Raw genomic sequence first — 20337 nt, 5'->3', positions numbered from 1 at the left:
AAAACGTCCTCCCTTGTGCAACTGGCTGTCACGTTTCCATCGATAAATTTGTAGAACGCGTTTTGTTTTGCGTGAAAAAGTGTCCCGTGCGACGCCTCATTCTAGTGATTCTTCTTCTGCCTGCTGACGTAACCAATTGGCGTCTTGTAAAAGCGATATCCCAGAAAATTATCCACTCATAACATGGCCTCTAATGCCTATACACAGACTTAGAAGAGAAACGCCATTCACGGCTTGCGCCGAGACACTATTTTCCGGTCGCCTGTTCTTACGGCCCCAATTATAGGTCAATCAGTAAGCTAACCTTCTTTGCGGGACGGCATGTAGTAGCCAGTTGTTAATTTGCTTAATATGTGAACGGCAGCGTCTATTTTGTGATTCATTTGCCGGTCTTACTTCGAACATCCACATGAGTGCCAAGTCTCGAAGCAACCCTTTGATAGCAAATATTTTCGTATAACGAGGAAACTTCCTACGCGAAATCACCGCAAAAAATAGCCATGAAATGTTCTGTGGTCTGTAAGGTGTTACAATCTGGGCGGCACAAACAACCGTGATAATACGTTATTTGTCTGCATGTCAGAACGTTTATTATGTTGCAGGGCTTTCCTTGTTTTATATAGCCACATTAATCTTGTGAGACGGCTATACTACTCTGATATAAAAACAAATTGCAAATAAAGGATCGGCGTGGCGATTCTGGTCACTTATGACTAGCTAAAGTAATATCAAATGTTTTGGTCGGGTTGGGCAGTGCAGGAGCTGCAAGACATGGAAGCTTCGAAACAAACTGTAGGTACAGATACGAACATCAGAAGATAGTAGCGGATTATCGGTTTGTGATCCTTCCAGTTAAGCGTTATTGGACACAGAATTCTTAGCTACACCCTATAGACGACCTGTTATTAGGTACGTAGCAACCAAGCTAAAGAATTCTTACGCGTTAGTAGACAATTCTCAGAATTTCGGTAGCTTTTTTTTTGTTGAAGGAGGATATGTGCTAGCATCTCTCGGGATGGATGGATGGATGGATCGATGAATACCTTTCTTGAGGTCCATCAGGGCGCGTGGTTATTGCGCAGCGGGCCGCTGCCACGTCGGGACAGAGAGGCCATGCCCCGCCCATGCATCGCGGCCCCGATGGACAGCCCAGAGCTGTGCCTCAACGTCCGAGCTGCGTAGAGCTCGGTCGCCCTCTTCCTTGGGGGTCCTGGCCGCCGACGCCAGGGGGCAACCCCAGAGCATGTGAACAGTAGAATGAATTTAATTCATAAAGGTAAGGGGGAGAAAGATAAAATTCACTCGTTTAGACCGCTGACCATTACATCGGTAATATACAGACTAGCAATGCAGGCAATCAAATTAAAGCTTCAAGCATGGGCAGTGAATAATGGCATTTTGGGAGGACTTCAGAATGGCTTCAGAATAGGTAGGTGTTTAGCTGATAGCTTATTTGTTCTCCCTCGGTGTATTGAAATATCAAAGTAGAAAGCAGACTGTTATATGTGGCCTTTTTAGACACAACAGGAGCCTATGAGAATGTAGACCGCAACATTTTGTGGGATATTCTGGAAGGGGCAGGCTTAGGTAACGATTGTCTACAGCTTTTGAGAGAGATTTGCCTAGAAAATACTGTTAGCGTTGAATGGGAAGCGATGAGGAATGATGAGAAAGTTCACATCAAGAAGGGACTGAGGCAGGGGTGCCCTTTGTCACCACGGCTGTTTGTGGTATACATGGTTAAGACCGAGAGGGCGCTGCAAGGAAGTAATATCGGCTTTAATCTCTCATAAAACAGGTGGGTACAGTAGTAGAGCAGCAGCTTCTAGGTTTATTTTATGTGGATGACATTGTGTTGCTAGCTAACAAGCAAACTGATTTGCAAAATCTGCCTAATATCTGTGTACAGGAAGGCAACAATTTGGGTTTGGAATTTTGTGTTAGAAAATCAGATGTTATTGTATTCAGTGAAAACAGTGAACAGACAGTGGTGATACAGGGCCAGGAAATACCTCGGGTAACAGAATATAAATGCCTTGGTTTATGGATAAACGAAGGGAATAGATATATGGAGACACAGGAAAAAACAATAACAGTGAAAGGCAAGAGAAATGCAGCCATAATGAAGCGCAGAGCGCTATGGGGATACAATAGGTACGAGGTGCTCCGAGGTATGTAGAAATGTGCAATTGTTCTAGGACCAATGTTTGGAAATGCTGTTGTTTGCTTTAAATCAGGGGTACAATCAGGACTCGAGGGGAACCAAAGGTCAGTGGGTCGCCTCGCATTGGCCGCTCACGGGAAGACTACAAATGAATGAAGCTGGGCAGGGTGATATGGACTGGACTAGTTTTGAAGTGAGGGAAGCTCACAGTAAAATCGAGCATGAAGAACGACTGAGGAATAAGAAAGGTAAATGGGCTGTGGGAAAGTGGAGGTATACGGGAAAAACATTGATTCACAGCGGAGGAAAACAACTATAGGAAGCTTACCAGCAAATATGTGGACTGTAGAGTGGGAAACATAGCAACAAAGAACGTCAAGGGGAAAATCAGAGAGGCTGAGATAATCTCATGGGTGCAGGCAATGGAAAAGAAACCTGCCATGAGTAACTACTTAAGAAGAAGAAAACAAAATCAGGAAAGAAAAAAAATTATGATAACTCAAAGGGAAGCTCATCGCTTTTCGAAGCGTGATCGGGATGCCTTAGAACACGCACCTATAAATCGAGGTATAAGAAGGAAGAAGACGCATGTGCTTGCTGCGGTAAAGCTAAGGAAACTATGGAGCATGTTTAAATAAAATGTGAAGACGTCTACCCAGCTGTCGATTTAGGCATCAGTAGCCTCCTTGAAGCCCTTGGGTTCAACGAGAGCAGTGGAAAAGTAAACATGTCTGCAATAGGGATCAGTAAGAGGCGAATGGAGGATTGGTAGAAGAAAAGTAGGGAAGCGACAAAAAACGGAGACGTACAAAAGCACAGTTCGCAATAGGGGAGCAGAAAATTTGGTTGTGGGAGTTCAAAGTGTTTTTTTTTATTGTTTAACCTAGGTAGGACATTAGGCAGTATTGGCCTCGAGCTCCACCACTGGAAAAGCTGGCGCTACCGTCGGCGTGACGTGCTAGGAGGGATCACGTGGACATAGCGGCCGCGTCGGCTGCTTCGGGCGCGCCGAAGCGAGCTGAAAACTAGCTTAAATTTCCTCGTACGCTGCGGTTTTCATTTAGTGGCGAAATTTTCACGCTTCGAGTGTCTCCTTTACAACGCTTGAAAGCACTACAATTGGTAGTGGCTGCCTTTGAAGGCGCGCGACATGGTAGGCTACTGCTCGGTGCCGCAGGGCCGGACGCACGTAACGGAGGCCGGTGTCAGCCTTATTCGCACGTAGCCGCAGGGCAAGAAGCTGTGTGAAGCTTGGCTCGCGAAACATAAAACCGGTAAACAGTCATCGGCTACAACTCGGGTATGCAGCAAGCACAGACGCAAGGAAGATTTCTGCTACGGCGCTCGGTCTGCGATGTTCTGGAAACGTACACTGAGACGCTCGCCCGAGTCCGCTGCCCGACTAATGTCATGACGGTTTAGTCTATGAACTTGTCGATACTATAGATACTGGCAAGTTCAGTGGAGTGGAAAGGCAGCGGTAAGAAGCACATTTAAAGAAAGCATGGCATATGGTCATGTTTGTGTTAAGAATTAATGCACTGGATTACAAAAAAGGAGCAGCGGGAAATTGCACGCTGAGAACACCGATAAACATACAGTGCGACGCAACTCGAGAAATAGTATTGAAAGGTCAAAGAATTCAGAAGAAAAAAAGATTGAATCGTCGCGACGGCACATCACAGTCCCGTAGGCGTCGAAGTCTCTACAATGAAATTATTTTTGAACAGCTTTGATAGCGCCCACGTAACAATGGTTGCTAGTATACTGTCAAATGCTCATATTCTGCGGCCTTAAGCTCATGGCACGGTGCGAAAACGCGCGCGCGCAGAAAGCGAAACAGTGCGCGGACAAGCATGCAGACGCGCAGTCGGTCGCTGCGAATCTGCGCGATCGCTGCATTGAGGCTTCATTCTATTACGCTCCATTTAGTTATACAAACACTATAAGAACATATTTCACATAGTTTGGTCTCAGCGTTTACCTACCTTTCACGCAAGAAGCCGGTTCGGGAGACTCCATCGCGGCGACCGCGCGCAGTGGCGTTCACTGTACGTATTCGGCAAAGAGATAGCGGCTGTAAACGATTGTGTGCTTTCAGTTTGCCCAAGATTATTATTTAGACAGTAAGAAACTTCTCTCGTTTCGAAAGTACTTACAGAAATGTCCCGGAGAGCTCGCGCGTGGTGTTTTCAGTGAGCGCTGACAGCAAAACCTATGAGGAGCGCGCCACGTGATCCCTCATACTACGCCAGCGAGGCGCTTCCGATAGAGGGCGACTCCGTAACTCCTCGCCGCCAATAATAGCAAGAGCTTGGTGGCGCAACCCATCACCCTGTTCCAAAGGGGGCGCTCATAACATCCATCCATCCATCAAGCAAGCAAGACTAGCTATATCCTGACAGTAGCGACCGGCATTGTGAGATTGCGCGTCTGGAAAGATGTTGTGCAGGAAGGGCGGGCATGGGTAAGTTCCCGTCTAAAGCTGCCTGTACGTGACTTCTTGTGCTTTATTGAGTGCTAAAATTATTTATCGTGATGACAAGCTTGTTTTGTAGATAGCGCCACTTGGATGCAATTCCAAGCCAATGCCACGAGTGCCTGGCCATGTGGAAAAACCTGATTAAGAGGAAACATGTTGTCTCATCAAGCAAAATATGTACTGTCGTAACTCGGAAAAAAATTGCAGTTGTGGTGACATGCTTCCTTTGGAGGTGGTGTCCCCTTGCTTTTGTAGATAGAAAAATGGGGAGCACGTGGTGGGGAGCACACCTCGAGACACGCGCCATCTCGGGGCGTGGGAACATCTTACTTTGAAGAAAATTGCGCCGTACTTCCGAGCTTGGATTTCTCGAAAAGGCGAACAAGATTCACAGTCTGTATAATGGCGTTGCTTCTATAGAGGCGAGTGACGACTCTGACAATGACTCTGTGTTGGAGCTCCACAGTTACTCCGACAGCTTAAGCTGCGAGAGGGAAGAGGAGAGCAACTTCTGTAGAGCGAGTCACAACACCTGGGAATTCCCAAGAACGGCGCGAAAATGGAGCAACAAGAAATTCGGTTTCATTTCAAGGGAAATCAAAGAATAGACTGCGATGTTGCCCTCCGCGGCGGCACCGTGTTTCAAAGCCTTGCAGACAAAAAACAAGCTTCTAAATGAAAACAAGCGTAAGACCACTGTCATATAACTCTAAGTAGTTGTGGAGTATTAAAGATTTGTAAAAAAAAAACTATTTCCTTGTCTAAAGCTAAATTTTAAAAAATTCCCAAGGCGTGCGTCACTCTTAAGCAAACGATTCCCCACTTAAACGACTATTCAGGCAGAGACGTCCTGAGAGTCTCCATTTCTTAGCGTACGGCTTTTCGCGACTGCAGTAGATTTCAGTGCAGAAATATCTGCGTTCCTAACAATGAAAACGCTACTGGAGACCTAAATTATGCGAAAATAATTAGGTGACCGACAAATATGTGCAAAAGAGTAGTGGCGAATATTTAGTGTACTTTCACGATGATGTGCCTCACACTACCGGTAATTCACACTATCTGCACACTGCTCAATTTAATGTATCTACTTTGATTTATCTCCTTAATTTATGCCCTTCTAATACGGGTATCTAAATCGTTTACTTACCTTGTAACTATTTGTATTTTTTTACCTAATTGTTTTTTTTTACTTGATCTGTACCTGCACCTTCCTCGGCTCTATGTAATGTTCATGAAGGCCTTCAGGTTAAATACAAGATGATAATAAAGCCTTCTAAATAAAGCATTCAGTGAGAAAGAAGCCACTAACTGCAACATATTACATGTTCGTGTAGTACGCATCATTATCGTGACTGGTCAATAATAACAGCACCACAGTTTACTTTGGTAATTTTGGTAGGAAAGTCTATCGCTCATTTGTTGTGATTTGCGATGTGAAACAAGTTAGACCTGAAGGCTGGTTCCAGGGTATATCCGCTTGAGACTCCTAGTACATTATATCGCATATTGCCTTCTAGCTTTCCTCTAAAGGACTGTCAAACAAATACGTAATATATTCACCCCAGATACAAATTCTGATGCATTTAGAACTTTATGAAAGTGACCTGATCTAATTCGTGCCGTGAACTGTCAACAAAACACACTCTTATTTGCTCTAGACCACTCTGCCATCACAGACAATGAAATGCAGCCGTGAAGTGCATTTGGAATATCGTGATATGACATTTCGATCCAAAATTGAGCATCAACATTGTAACCAACCACACATTTATAGAACTTCAGCTCTGTATCTAGGCAAAGAAATACTGTTTTTGCGTTAACAATTACCAACAGACACTTACTTTGTCCACGGACATGCAGACGCTGCTTTTGGCATACAACTGAGGATTCAAACAAAAATTTTGTTTTTGATGTTTGCAACATTCCAGTCGCTGTAAGTGCAAATGCGAAAAGTTATTACATACACGCGCTCTTCTCGCGTCACATGACAGAAAGAAAGTCATTTCATTACGACTCCATGTCTGAAATGTCCTGCAGTAACTCCGGACAGGGGCCGCAATGAAATAAATGTTGCTGCCCATTCTCTCTCCTCTTATGAAAGCAAAGTCGTGTAACTTTGCTAGCTAGACAAAGCAAGCTGACCAGCATCATCATCTTTCTCGTTGTTCCTGGTCTGATCATGCTGTCCGTGAATCCCTCCCCCCACCCGGGTTTTGTTGGTGGGTTTATTCTAAGGGTTGAAATGGCATGGCTTTTCCAGAAATGGCTTCGATCGGTACCCAGAAATGGCTTCTCTGGGTACCAATCGAAAATCAGCATGATGTGGCAAAGCTTACTTCTGTCATTTGACCTGACTACTTCATCTCACCTTCAGCAGTTCAATGGACCCCCAGGGTTACGGACAAGTGCGGCGCAAGATTCTAGCCCGGACTCGGACACAATGGCACGCTGTGCTTCTATCCTTCGTCCTCATCGCTTGCTTCCTGATGGTCATCATTTTTCTTTACTACTGGAACGAAAGAATGGTGAGCCTCACGAAACATGTCCACTGTTTTCTGCTTTCCGAGGTGCCCCGTGCGCAATCAAGTTTATCAAATTTGTACGTTTAGTAAATACCTACCGAAAAGATTACGTAATATGCATAAGGCGGTGGTGATGTTAGATGTACGAAGAACTATGCATAAGTGTCCTAATCACATTCTTGCAGTTGACACAAACATATTTGGCCTGGTTGAGCCTAGAACGGTATGTTATCACACACCACGACATCACTCGCTAAGTGAGCTTTTAGTACTTCGAGGAACATGAAAATACACGATGTTCCAGCTTCAGCCCAGTGTTTTGGGCAAATTAAAGTGGTTTTTATTATGACACAAGCTTACGTTATCGGCGTACGTGGGTGATGCTGTTTTCAGACTAAATGAGGTATGTAAAAAATATATTTTCATACGCGTAGCATACAAAAAGTAACAAACACATACTTGAAAGGCGATTGTGTGTCTGAGCAGTGCTCGGGTATACTTTAGAAGGTAAAGAAGGAAACGAGGCAGGTCAAACACATGTCTTCGACCATGTCTGTTTAAAGAAAGTTCAGATCCTACCATGACACAAGATGTAGGCCTTCGGAACATATTGTATTTATTATACATTGCCTACTTAGACCCTAGTAAAGGAGTATTTCAAACGTGTCCTCTTGGCTGACGTATTTCTTGTTTGCTTAATGTAGAACGCTGCATGTGCGTAGGTACACAGCCACTGACAGAGAAAATTGGATTCTCTACCTGACAGTGCGACAGATGCACCAATCGCACATTATACAGCTTCATTTTTAGTGCACTATGCCCCCTGCAATAATTTGCATTTTTTGTGCATTTCTACTTCCACAAAATAAGTTCGTTTTCAATTTAACTCTGCACTGCAGTCTCTTCAAATAATTGTCGAGGTGTTTTGATACGACTAATCCCTGCAGTTGCCGCAGTGCCCCCTCGCACCATGTGACGCAGCCAGGGTGTGACACACCGGGCAGGTGCCCCCTCCGAAAGTTCCCTGTTAGAATGCGGCCCACGCTTCCCTCCTCCATTTTCCCTCCCCCTGTCCTTCCCTGATCAAGTACACTACACTCTTCCCACAAAAGATGTATAGGTACTCCACTGCCCACGCTATCGTTAAAAGAATAATTTCAGCGGTATTAGCATATTACGCGTATTCAATATCTTTAAAGCAACAGTTCCTGTGAGAGCAGGCGTCAAACGCCAGAAAAGACGCAGCAACAAAAAACGCGTCTCCAGGTCGCAATGAAGTTCACGGATCAGTTTACAATGACTTCGTGAATTATTACAGCGTCTGCTTGAGCCTAGAATTTGTGTTTTTTGTCTGAGAAGAGCAACTTCATTGGATTACAAAGCAGCCGAATACTGCAAATAGCATGTTTTCAGAAATTTCACTCAGCCGCAATGCCCCAAATATATAAAAAAAAATAAAAACGTGACGTACCACTGACGTACCAGCGCTGGGGTTCTGAAGCGTTATTCAATAAATTGAAATTTTACGCTCATTTCCTCCGTTAGTGAACGATCTCTTACCTCAAACCTAACGATAATTTCGTTGCTGGAGTGTGCGTTAACAGTCCAGACTAGTTTAGTGTTTCCGTTTAACGTTCCTTTAACGTACCTCTTGCGCTAGTAAGTGCAACGCCTACCACACGATCGGGATACAAGCTTGTCTAACTACATCAGTCCGGCAAGACAAAAAGCCTGTGAGTTTATTTTATTTATAAGACCAACCAGCTTGAGTGTCTCTTCTTTCACACGCCACGCTGCACATTCCCGCCACTTTATCAGACGCTCAGACTGCGACGACAGTTGAAGTGCTATGGACACGATGCGCATGAAGAAGATTCCGCGGAAAAGGAGGAAGCCCTAACGTAAACGGGTGTCTGTTACGCTGAGAGAAATGAAAATCGACTCCAATGAACGGTGCTGAGGCAGTGGTTAGCCGGCGGCGTGTCGTCTGCGAAGAAACCGGCAGTAAATGCGTTTCATATCGCTCGCTCCAATCATACAGAAGCTATAAGTGTAACTCTTGATGAGATTTGAATGGCTTTGCCATATATGTGCTACAATATAGCACGATAATATGAACTTTCACTTGATTTGATGAAAAATGGTAGGGAGATTGTATTCGAAAGATTGCGACCTTTTTACACGCCTCAGGAGACAAGTGCAAGACAGACTCGGTTAAGTGCTAACATCATATTATTGCTCAAAAAGGTAAACAATAAACCAATATGATAATAAAGGTACGTTGGCTTGCGTTCGCTACTGTGAAATTATTCAGCAAAGCTACCTGAATTAGAATCAAAGCCTTACTTTAATTTAGTCAAGCGAGAAAAGTGTTTAGATTTAGCAAGGGATCATAAAGAGTGGGTCACATTCAGGTCGTCAATTCAGGAGTCGCCGAATTATAACAGGCCTCTCTATACGATCTTCATCTATTAACAAGATACATTCGATTATGTAGAAATAACAGCCGTCTAGAGGCAAAGCCTAGTTGAATATAGTTAAAGGGGCTCTGAACTACTGTTCATGGAAGTGGAGAAAGGCATTTTAATTGAAAATAGCCTATTTCAGAAATAAGTAAAGAAAGCAAAAAGCACTTGAGTGCGTTCAGCGGAAGCGGAGTCATTGGCAGTCAAAGACGGCCTCCGCGGCGCTCCCGCTCTTTCTTCAGTGCCTTGCACTGCGAAGGCTACGGCGCAGTAGGGCGTGCTCACAAGGCTCCGCTTTCATAATTGTCACCGCGTTGCGCAGGTCTAATTTCACTTTGTATGCTACCGCAGATACCACGATTTCCTATTTGTGAGCCTAAAACGCGCTAAACACGAGGCAAGCGCGGTTGTACTCTGCAAGCCGCAGTTCGCTTAGCCAGTGGACATGTGGCGGGACCCTGCGGTGGCTGCGTTATATACGTTGTTCAGTTTTCAGTTCAGTTCAGTTCAGTTTTCAGTTCAGTTTCAGTTCATTTGCGATCTTAGAACATTGCCATTCTTTACAGCAACGTCGAAGATTTCTTGCTACAAATTATCGACAGTTGGGATAGTTGGAAAATCAACATTTTATGCATTTAAAGCTCTTTAACAAAATAGGAGAAATAGGAGCAGTGGAAGAAAGCAAGCAAAGGTAGGACACTGAGGTAGGACGCCATAAAACAGCAGAAGTACCAGCGTAGGATGCTAGGGTAGGACGCTGGAAAACAGGACAGATACCAGTACCTTACCTGTCCTTGCGTCTTCCCTCTTCTTCTAATTTTCTTTCTTTAAAGCGCTAGCAATGCATGATATGTAAAACTAGGGTTGAAAATCATTATGCAGCAGGCAAATTTAGTGTTTCATGGCCTGGCAACAATACTATAATTCGTAACTGCCAGCCACCCATTAGAATATGTGAAAAAGTACGTTTATCTAGCCCAATTATTCACAGATTATTTGGATCATGAGTTTAAAAGTTACAGAGTAATAAAGGGAGTTAAATAACATACGATAGGTATTACGAAGTCATTGTTGGCCGCTTGCGGCCATCATTTAAAGAAAAATTGCTCAATCTTAGCATTCTACCCGTATTACTATAATGTACAGAAGCTTCGAGCTTAACAAAAAGCTTGAGAAGAAATTAAGGAACGCAACGAGGGCGATTGAACAACAAAGTCTGGGAGAACACATCTAACGATGACTGTCCGTGGCAATGTCATTAGTATTCAAACAATGCAGTGACACACCGCATTAAGAAAGTTCGTTTATGCAGAATCTAAACTTGTCATTCTGGGATTCCCATTGCTTCGGCTATATGCTGCGACATTCATTCTTTCCGCTATTGGCCGACTTTCCTATGACATGGTGCGTCATCAGCACGACGCAGTGTCACTGACGCAGTGTCAAAGAAGGAATTGCGTCGATGGAACGAAGACGGTAGTATGACGATCACGGCATGATGACATTGCGAAGATCGTTCTAAATTATTGACATTGATATAACGACGACTGCATCTTGGCAACCACATTACAAGGAAATTACACCGCGGTATTACGGTGATGGCGTGACCACGACGGCATGTCCAGAAAGAGGTGACGAAGGTAGAATGACGACAATGGAGCCGCCGCAACGGCGTCAGGCCGACGAATGCTTGACAGGGAATGTTTGACAGGAACATGTTGCCATGAATATGACCGTAACAAGCACGCAATGACAATGATGAAACGACTAAGAAAGGATGACGTCGAGGAAACGGTGGTGGTACGATGATGGAATGACGACAGCATGGCGACGACAGGGCTGCGACTAGTGTACGGCGACAATGGTGGGGTGGCGGCCCTATTAGAAATATCGCATGACAGCGATTGCACAATCACGACGGCTGACGACAAGTCGATGACCAAGCTCGAGTGACAGCAATAGAGTGACCACGATGGCATGACGATGACTTGATGACGAATGCAGATTGACAATACCCGAAGACGACCATAGCATAACAACGTACACTTAATCCCCTCCGAAGGACGGCAGCTTCATAATTATTTAATGGATGTATGGAAAAGCTTTATTGAGGTCAATCGGCACGTGCACTAGCACGTAGTGGGCTGCTCTTAAGACGCGACAGAAACACTTAGCCTCTCCGCCAGGTGCCGGGCTCATTGGACTGCCCATAGTTGGGATTCAAAATCGATACTGCGTAGGGCAGCCTCCCACTTAGACGACGTAACATCTTCGTCAGCCGGTAACGCGGGGCACCGCCAGAGCATATGGTCTAAGTTGGCAAAGTCTGAGCAAAGGGTGCAAGTGTTTGACGTTTGAATTTCGGCACAGATCCGTTGTAAGAAGGCGGGACTAGGGTATGCTTCGGTTAGCAAGAGCTTAATGTCTATCCCTGAGGCATGTTCAATTTACTTTGCGGCAGCGGATACTTCCGCCTCCACAGATAAAAGTACTTTGTGAGTTCATTGTACGAGGCAAGATCTCTATTGTCCGGAACCTCAGCACCGCGCCACTCGATAGCTAGCGTTTGATTCAGTGGGAACCTCAGCAGTCATACAGGCATGACGAAATCGGGTGTAGACGAGCTGTATGTAAAAATACTGAAAGACATATATAGCTGCTCCACAGCCACCGTAGTCCTCCAAAAAGAAATCAACCAAATCCCAAGAAAGAAGGGCGTCAGACAGGAAGATACGATCTCTCAAATGCTATTCACGGCGTGTTTACTGGAAGCATTCAGAGACCTGGATTTGGGAAGAATCGGGGATAAGAGTTAATGGAGAATACATTAGGTAACTGGCGATTCGCTGTTGATATTGGCTAGCTTAGTAAATCAGGAGAACAATTGCAATGCATGCTCACTGTCCTAGAGAGGCAAAGCAGAAGGTTGGGTCTAAATATAATCTGCAGAAAACTAAAGTAATGTTTAACAGTCTCGGAAAAGAACAGCAGTTTACGATAGCTAGCGAGGCACTGGAAGTGGTAAAGGAATACATCTACTTAGGGCAGGTATTGACCGCGGATCTGGGTCATGATACTGAAATAATGCGAAGAAGAAGAATGGGCTGGGGTGCATTTGGCAGACATTCTCAGATCATGAACAGCAGGTTGCCATTATCCCTCATGAGAAAAGTGTATAACAGCACTGTCTCACCAGTAATCACCTACGGGGAAGAAACCTGGAGGCTTACGAAAGGGGTTCTACTTAAATTGAGGACGACGCAACAAACTATGGAAAGAACGATGATGGATCTAACGTTAAGGGGTTTAAGAAGCGAGCAGATTAGGTGAGGGAAAAACACGAGTTAATGACATCTTAGTTGAAATCAAGAAAAAGAAATGGGCATGGGCAGAGCATGTAATGAGGAGGGAAGATAACCGATGGTCATTAAGGGTTACGGACTGGATTCCAAGATAAGGGAAGAGAAGCAGGGGGTGGCAGAAACGTGGTTGGAGGGATGAGATTAAGAAGTTTGCAGGGACAATATGGCCTCAATTAGCACATGATCTGGGTAGTTGGAGAAGTTTGGGAGAGGCCTTTGCCCCGCAGAGGGCGTAGCATGCTGCTGCTGCTGCTGATGATGATGATGACATTAAATTGTCTAGAGATCTATACATTTTTTTCCACTGTTCCATTTGATGAGGGTCTTTGGAGGTTAAAACATTATTCGTACTTGTAATGCGACGGTAGACGAAGCGGGAAGTACTGCCCACCACGAATGGTGGTAACTATGTTAGAGATCGTCTTATTACCGCAATGTAATTAAGTTGACATCGGTTGCACTGTGGCGTACATTCGCTTTTAGTGATCCCTTCTTTGTTTTGCAGACGGGGAAGTCCAAGGAATTTCGCCCTCAACGCCTCAGGGGACCCTTTGGACTTGCGGAGACTTCTGGGCCAAATATTGAAGTGGTTAGTACTCGTGCCTTCTTATCTCTTGGAGCCGGCAACCTTTTCCGCACATTGAAGCTGTTGTCTTAATGCTATCTCTCGCACCTCTAGCAGCGTTTCATTCAGTGTTAAGTTAGTTCACGTTCTTTGTAAATATTGTTGGACCATTCAGCAGAAAACAGCTTTGTCCGCCAATTTGAACTATTTCGACAACCGTCTTCTTACAGAAAGTGGAATCCATGAACTCTGGTCCTAGCCTACTTCTTCATGAGTTGCTTTAAAAATTGCGTTGTGGTTGAAGAAACGCGAATGTACGAAGCACTGTAATATTTTCAAGTCTTTTAATAAGTTTTTATGAGCTGCAGCACATTGTTTTCAACCATTACGTGCGGAAAAACGCAGACAAAGGAAACTATTCCCACTCTATTTACACTGCAGCCAGAGAGCAAGAGCTCGCCATCAGATCATACACTTCGTCTCCCTTTCGGTAGCTTGTCTGTTTAGCATCCGTTCATGATGTCATTTTACTAGCCTCCAGCAGCAAAAGCGCCCTCGCGGCGCTGTTCAATATCTAAGGCGCATGGAGGGTTCTAGGTCTTCAGGCTGGCGATGTGGACAATCGAATTGGCTGTCACGGCAGCTGATCTAGTGGGCATGGCTAGAAGGATTTCATAGGTGAAACCGTGCACTTCGCGGAGCACGTGACACATGTCCGCGTGACTGGCCATTCGAGCCACTTTGCGTGTGTTCACAGAGATCAAATTAAATTGATGTAAAAGATCAAATTTGGTGACGCCTTGTAGCGCATTTTCATTTAGGCTGTCAATTTTTAAAAAGCTTGTCGAACGTTGCAAAACTTCAGAAAGGACACTATGAAGTTTACAGCTTTCTCAGCCATGACAGAGTGTCACAATTCAGTGAGTTGCCTTTAACAGTACATCGAAAGGGCGCAAATTTATTAGACACTGTATTATGCATGGCTCTCAAGTAGACCATTAATATGTGAGTATGGCTTCAGCAAAACCCTTTGAAATGATGTCACAAAATCACGTAATATATGAAGTGATATGTCAGAATTGTTCGCTTAGCATTATTTAATAGTTACAGCTGACAGAACATTCGATATCTCTTCTTAGTGTAGAGGTGCAAATTTGTAAACTTCCTTCTTCGATGTTTTACTTTTATTTTGAATTCACCAATTTCTGACTTTTTTAAAACTCACCCGATAAATCCCAATTCCTTTTCCTAGTACACAGAACATATCCTTTTCTCTCAAATTCAACAAATTACATTAAACTTTGTCCAGTAATATTCTAAGAAATCTGTATCTGCATTTTACATGTATTTGAATAGGGGGCATTGGAGTTGGGCCCGAGCTATTTAGCTCGGGCCGAACTCCGACGCGGCCTGTTCAAATACATGTAAAACGCAAAAACGTTTTTCTTAGGTAACCCCTGGACATATTTTTATGAAATTTCTTGCAGTTTAGAGAGAAAGTTCAATTCTAGTGACCGTTGGAAGCGGAATTTCGACTTAGGGTTGGAATTTTGTTTAAAAGATTTTGAAATAGTCGACGCGTGAAAAACATAGAAGCACGAATTTTACAAATTCATAGCTCTGCATCAAGAACAGATATCGCTGTTCTATAAAAAGCATCCATTAGGTCATTCAAAGAGGACAAATTCGATATGTCATTTTACATCTTACGTACAATTGTTACGTTGGTTACAAGGGCTCTGCAAAAGCTGTATTTCCATACTACTAAATTTTTTTGATATTCAGGTGTAACATATAAATTTTTTCCGCTTTAGATGTGCTATTAGATGCAATTCGCAAAATTGTATTATCATTTTTCGTTGTTGATTTACAGAGTTGTAAACTTGATAGATTCGTATTTTCGCAAATTTTTGATTTTCGCCAATTTTTAAATAAAAAGTTGACGACCGAACTCAAACATTTGAAACCAACAGACACTAGATTTTAGGTTTTCTTTTATATACAACAGACCTTGTCAAATTTGGTGCAGTGGTTGCCGAGAAAAACAAATTCTCTTTTTACCTGTATTTAGACAGGAACGCCCGAGCTTCCTCTTAAGAGCAGCCGAAAAGTTACACGATATTGTATCGCTAGTCGAGGCAAAAGGAAGCAAATGTTGGACGCGAGGAGTACGCACGACTGAGCACAAATGCATAGCGCATTGCCTTGCCTCGTGGTTTAGGCACCATTGACCAACACTAGATGTCGGCTTCGTTACTTTCCATTTCGAGGAGTCACCACCGTAACCACTCCCATCGTCGCTGCCACTGCTGTGTCGTCGTGTGTTAATATCCGTCACAGCTCCAATCGTCTCTTCGCATCAGTCGTCATCACATGAGAGGCACGACAGCACAGCAGCATTGCACACAACTAGGAATTGAGGAAAGCGAAACTATGCTGACGAGTCCCATAAGTGCTCACAGCAGACTGGCTTTTCGCACTGACATTTTTATCGTGCACTCTCGCGTGTGACGTCGGCAGAACTCCACTGCCAAGCTTTCCCAAGTGGCTGCTGGACGTTTTCGGCCAATCAGCACTGCCTGAATTTTCGTAATATGAGTCGGAGACCTTGTAGAGCAGTATGTACGGTATATAGAACGAAATTTCCTGCGAAATCGAACTGACTTACGTCAGGAAAGCACCTAATGTGGATTCGATCCGGTTTGGTACCGTCTCTTAGCAATCGGTTTGTACACGTGCGTCTACGCTTGGTTTATTTTTTATGACTGTTCCGTGGTAGATGCGCACTCATGACGGCTTGTAGGGCCAGTTTTTACGATGAATTGCAACATTATTTATTTACTTAATTGTTTATTTATTTATTTATTTGTGGAGAGGGGGAGATTTAACAAATAATACCCAAAAAGAGACCTTTCGCATTGGTAAAAATTTGAAGAGAACATTAAATAGTTGAACAGGATCATTTAGAGCAAGGAACAGAAGTCATACACTTGTAAGGTGAAACCATTTTAGTAGACAGCAAAGTTGGACAGTTAACACCATGGTTACGTAGTATAATGAACAAGTAAGCCAAACAGTGCAGAGTTCTTGTCTGAAGGTTACTGGGTCCTTATTGTCAGCGAAATTGTTGTGACCGGTGCAATGTTCCATTTAACATGGTGGAGTCGAGTGTTGTAATGCATTCGTGCGGCCGCGGAGATTGTGCAAGCGTCTCGATGAGCGGGATGGACGAACGACTTGCACGAGTGCACAATATGCATTATTTTGTGTAGCAGCAAAGCAATGCTACATTCGTAGGCAATTCCGAATATGTATAGCCACTATGACAACTTGTTAGTTACGCTCGATAATAGTTTTTCGCTTTCAAACGCGCAGCATGGTTTTCGATCTACTAGAGAAAGTGGATTAGATGGGTTTGTCAAGGTAACCATATAGGAGGCGAGAATTTTAGCCGAAGTCGCACTAGAGTTTGGCATGCATGCTTTCTCGTAAGAAATAACGCTACAAGGTATTCGCTACGCATTGTCAGAAACGAGAGCACGGGAGGCATTAGGTGTTATTGTTTCAATATGGGCAGACGATGAAAAGCTTCACGTTACAAGCGTGCCGGAGTTCTTGTACGAACACGCTGAGTGAAGTGCTTATTCTAAAACGAGTACCTCAAGGTGGAATACGATTGTTTTCGGGTAAGGATAACAGTAGCCACAAAGAAAGTTAGGCTTGTAACCTTTCTAAACGGTGAGTAAATGTAACTTGTGCATTGCAATACTTCATTTCTGTACCCTACTGTCCAGACCGCATAAGACGTTTCACGTACCCCATGGCACCGCGTCCTTAAGACAGCCTACCCGGTTTCCTACGGCATGGGGAAGTTAGGAACTACGTATCTCAATATCCCTGTATCATCACAGTGTATCGTAACATCACTGGTGCTTGTGAGATCATGACTACATGCACATCCAGGCTCCAAGCCCCCTCAACAGTATTGAAGCTGAGCATAATTTTGCTCGCATAAAGTGACGACGATCTTAAGCATTGCCTCTCAAGCCACCTCAAGCATTACTTACGTACACATTCGCTCACTTGTACGAGAGGGCCTGCTCAGTCATATGAAAAAGTAGTTTTCAGTGGAGCTGCTTAGCTCGAGGGTGCCAACTCGGTGTCTTATTTATGGTCCATTCAGTTCGCTCATGTCTCCAACACGGTTTGCAGCGACGGGGGGCCCTCTCAAGATTGAGGCCAGAGAAAGCCTGCCCCAGCCGAACGTGCCATGTGGCTCCCAGGGCCATCGGAGTAGCCAATGGGTCGAGTGTCTCTCAGATCTTGGTCACGTTCACAGGTTGGAGATGGGAGCGCCTTCAGGCACCCTGCGCCTGGGCAGGGCGCTCTGAATGAACCCGGCAGATGTGTTCGGTCAACCGAATACAAACCGCGCCACAAGAGAGAGCGCTCGAAAGCAACCAGTTAAATTTCCCATCAGTTTTCTGTCGTTAAGAAATGTAGTAAGGTTTCATGAGATGTTCAAGCCGTTAAAGGTCTACTAGCCCAAATTTCTCAATACAAATGTTTATATGAGAGCGGACTGGACAAGAGACTTTGAAGAGTCTTGCAGCGTACAAGACTCTGACCACCATATTCGTCCTCATAATCAACGTCTTCGCTATCCTTTCTTTATACACCCTTTCCCCTTCCGCCAACACCGAGTAGCAGGTCAGAGCATTGAGTAGCAGGCCGACCACTCAGCTTCTCTCTCATAATAAATACGTCTCTTTATCTTAATGTCACGATATGGGTTTGCCAAATATGGTCTTACATACTCTTTTATTGTGCATTTCCGTCGCAATAACGATATCCACACTCAATGAAGTAGACTTTTTTGCCTATAATGATATAATGAAAAAGTTATTGAGCAGTCATAGTTTCCGAAGGTGAAGCAATGTCGGTAATAACATTCGTATACATACTTTATGTACAATATCACGCCAGAAATTTTTCCTTCATATTCAGCAATAACTGCCGACATTGAGATGTTGCGAGCACGTATTCGATGGCCGAATGAATTGTAAGAATGCGCGTCACCACAAGGGACATTGGGTGTTCACGCCGTGAACTACATCACGTGGCATGGCGCGAATGGCGAAAATCATCGAGGTATTGCGCACATATCGTAATTTCTTTTGCTTATGGGGTATACTTTTGCTTTTGCTTTTGCTTATGCTGTATACTTAATCAATATAACTTCATGAGACACCATGAAGAATAAAACGCACATTACTTTCCATCCAATATTGTTAACTCGCCAATACCTATCTAAAATGTTAATCCTGGACATAAAGTCTCATACGGCCATGGAACTCTGTGAAAGTATCATAGTAGTGCCCCCAAGTCCATACGCGTGTTCTCTGAGGTTCTTTTTCGGCGTGAGTATCCTTGGCGTTGGTGCGTAAGAAAATGAAACTGATTGGGTCCGTGCCATTTAGTCGCCACACATAACAAATAGAACCCTTTAACTGTGTTTAGATTACCGTTACATGACATCAAACTCACGGATGCTCCATCAACATTCCAACCCTCCACAGAATATTCGATCTTCATATCTTTGTTCAGGCGAAGTTATTATTGCACACATTGCAGACGGTTACATTGTCCACATAGATTTCATACCACGTAAAAGTGGTTACATCATTCTGGGACACAAGCTGCATTCAATGATAACTGATATTCTTTAAGAAAGAACATGCCACCCGTTAATAATAACCACGTCCACAACAATTATGCCAGTCAGGCTTTTTCTATGGTGTGAAGAGCGTTTTGCTGAGTAGTTAATTAACAAATGTGCTCAACTTTTCAATTTTTTTCTGCACCACAGACAGATGAACGTGGAAAAATAATACCGCAGGCTAGAGCAAAGGTCGAGCCACTGCCGACAACGATCACCGAGAGAACGGAGAAGTACACGGGCGAGTACTTCGCGCCGCGTCTGGTGGCAACGGAGACCGCTTCGGCGGAGTGTAACACACCAGTGTGCCGTGTCCTCCACAAGTGGTTCGTGTCAACGGTGGTCTCTCAGGCAAATCCTTGCCGAAAAAGGAACAGATTTACCTGCGACAACTCAATGAGCTTGCCCCATTTTGGACCTTCAGTTAATAAGGTCAGTGCTCTCTTGGTTACTCGACATAGCTTTGGCGCATACTTGCTTCCGTTACCTGTGTGTAGCCGGACGGCCCATTTCCAATCCAACAAATTTGGCAAGCCCTGGCATGTCTCACCCATTGTGCATTTCAAGGGCCACGCATTCTTTGATTTCATGAATAAGAGACGTGACAAGGCGTGACAGGCGTTTCACTTGTCACGTTTCACGTGACAAGTGAAAGCAATCAGTGACAAGTGTTAAAGCAATCAAAAACAGCTTACCAAGATTCGATTATTGAGAGTACGTGTATCAGACGTCACGTTTACTAAGCATACAACGTTCGAGTTTTAGCTACAATTTGTAGATTCTGTTCAGATGTTCAAGCTTAACCGCTTTGCACTCCCTTTTAGACAAACGGATATGACATTTCTGCAGACTTTCTGTTGACTCTCTGCGATTTGTGGCACAGTCTTTTAGACTTGAACTGCCCGATTACCAATTCTGTAGGTTTTCTACCTGCATCGTGTCACCTTCCTGTTAGTTGATCTTACGGGCGTTCGAAAGCCAACGCATGCACACAATCCGCACAATTTGGGTTGTTGCCCAGTATGGACTATAACATGCAAACGTTCTGAGTTTTC

The 20337-nt window shown here is 44.1% G+C and overlaps 1 protein-coding gene across 5 annotated transcripts in view; it reads left to right on the top strand.

Moving 5' to 3' along the window:
* Window positions 1-20337, top strand: part of LOC135895916 (uncharacterized) — a 210004-nt gene that overhangs the window by 163807 nt on the left and 25860 nt on the right. For 2 of the 5 annotated variants that reach the window (XM_065424185.1, XM_065424176.1), the window contains exons 4-6: window positions 7024-7174; window positions 13504-13587; window positions 19433-19714. In XM_065424185.1, the coding sequence (XP_065280257.1) occupies window positions 7024-7174; window positions 13504-13587; window positions 19433-19714 (517 nt within the window). Of the gene's footprint in view, window positions 1-1082; window positions 1277-7023; window positions 7175-13503; window positions 13588-19432; window positions 19715-20337 lie in introns of all 5 variants that reach the window. The other 3 variants (XM_070523617.1, XM_065424220.1, XM_065424209.1) reach the window with 3 other exon arrangements.

The sequence above is a fragment of the Dermacentor albipictus genome, chromosome 8 (genome assembly GCF_038994185.2).
Source record: "Dermacentor albipictus isolate Rhodes 1998 colony chromosome 8, USDA_Dalb.pri_finalv2, whole genome shotgun sequence".
NCBI lineage: Eukaryota > Metazoa > Arthropoda > Arachnida > Ixodida > Ixodidae > Dermacentor > Dermacentor albipictus.
Note: the sequence above shows the minus strand (reverse complement) of the source record. Positions and strands in the feature narration are given on the sequence as shown.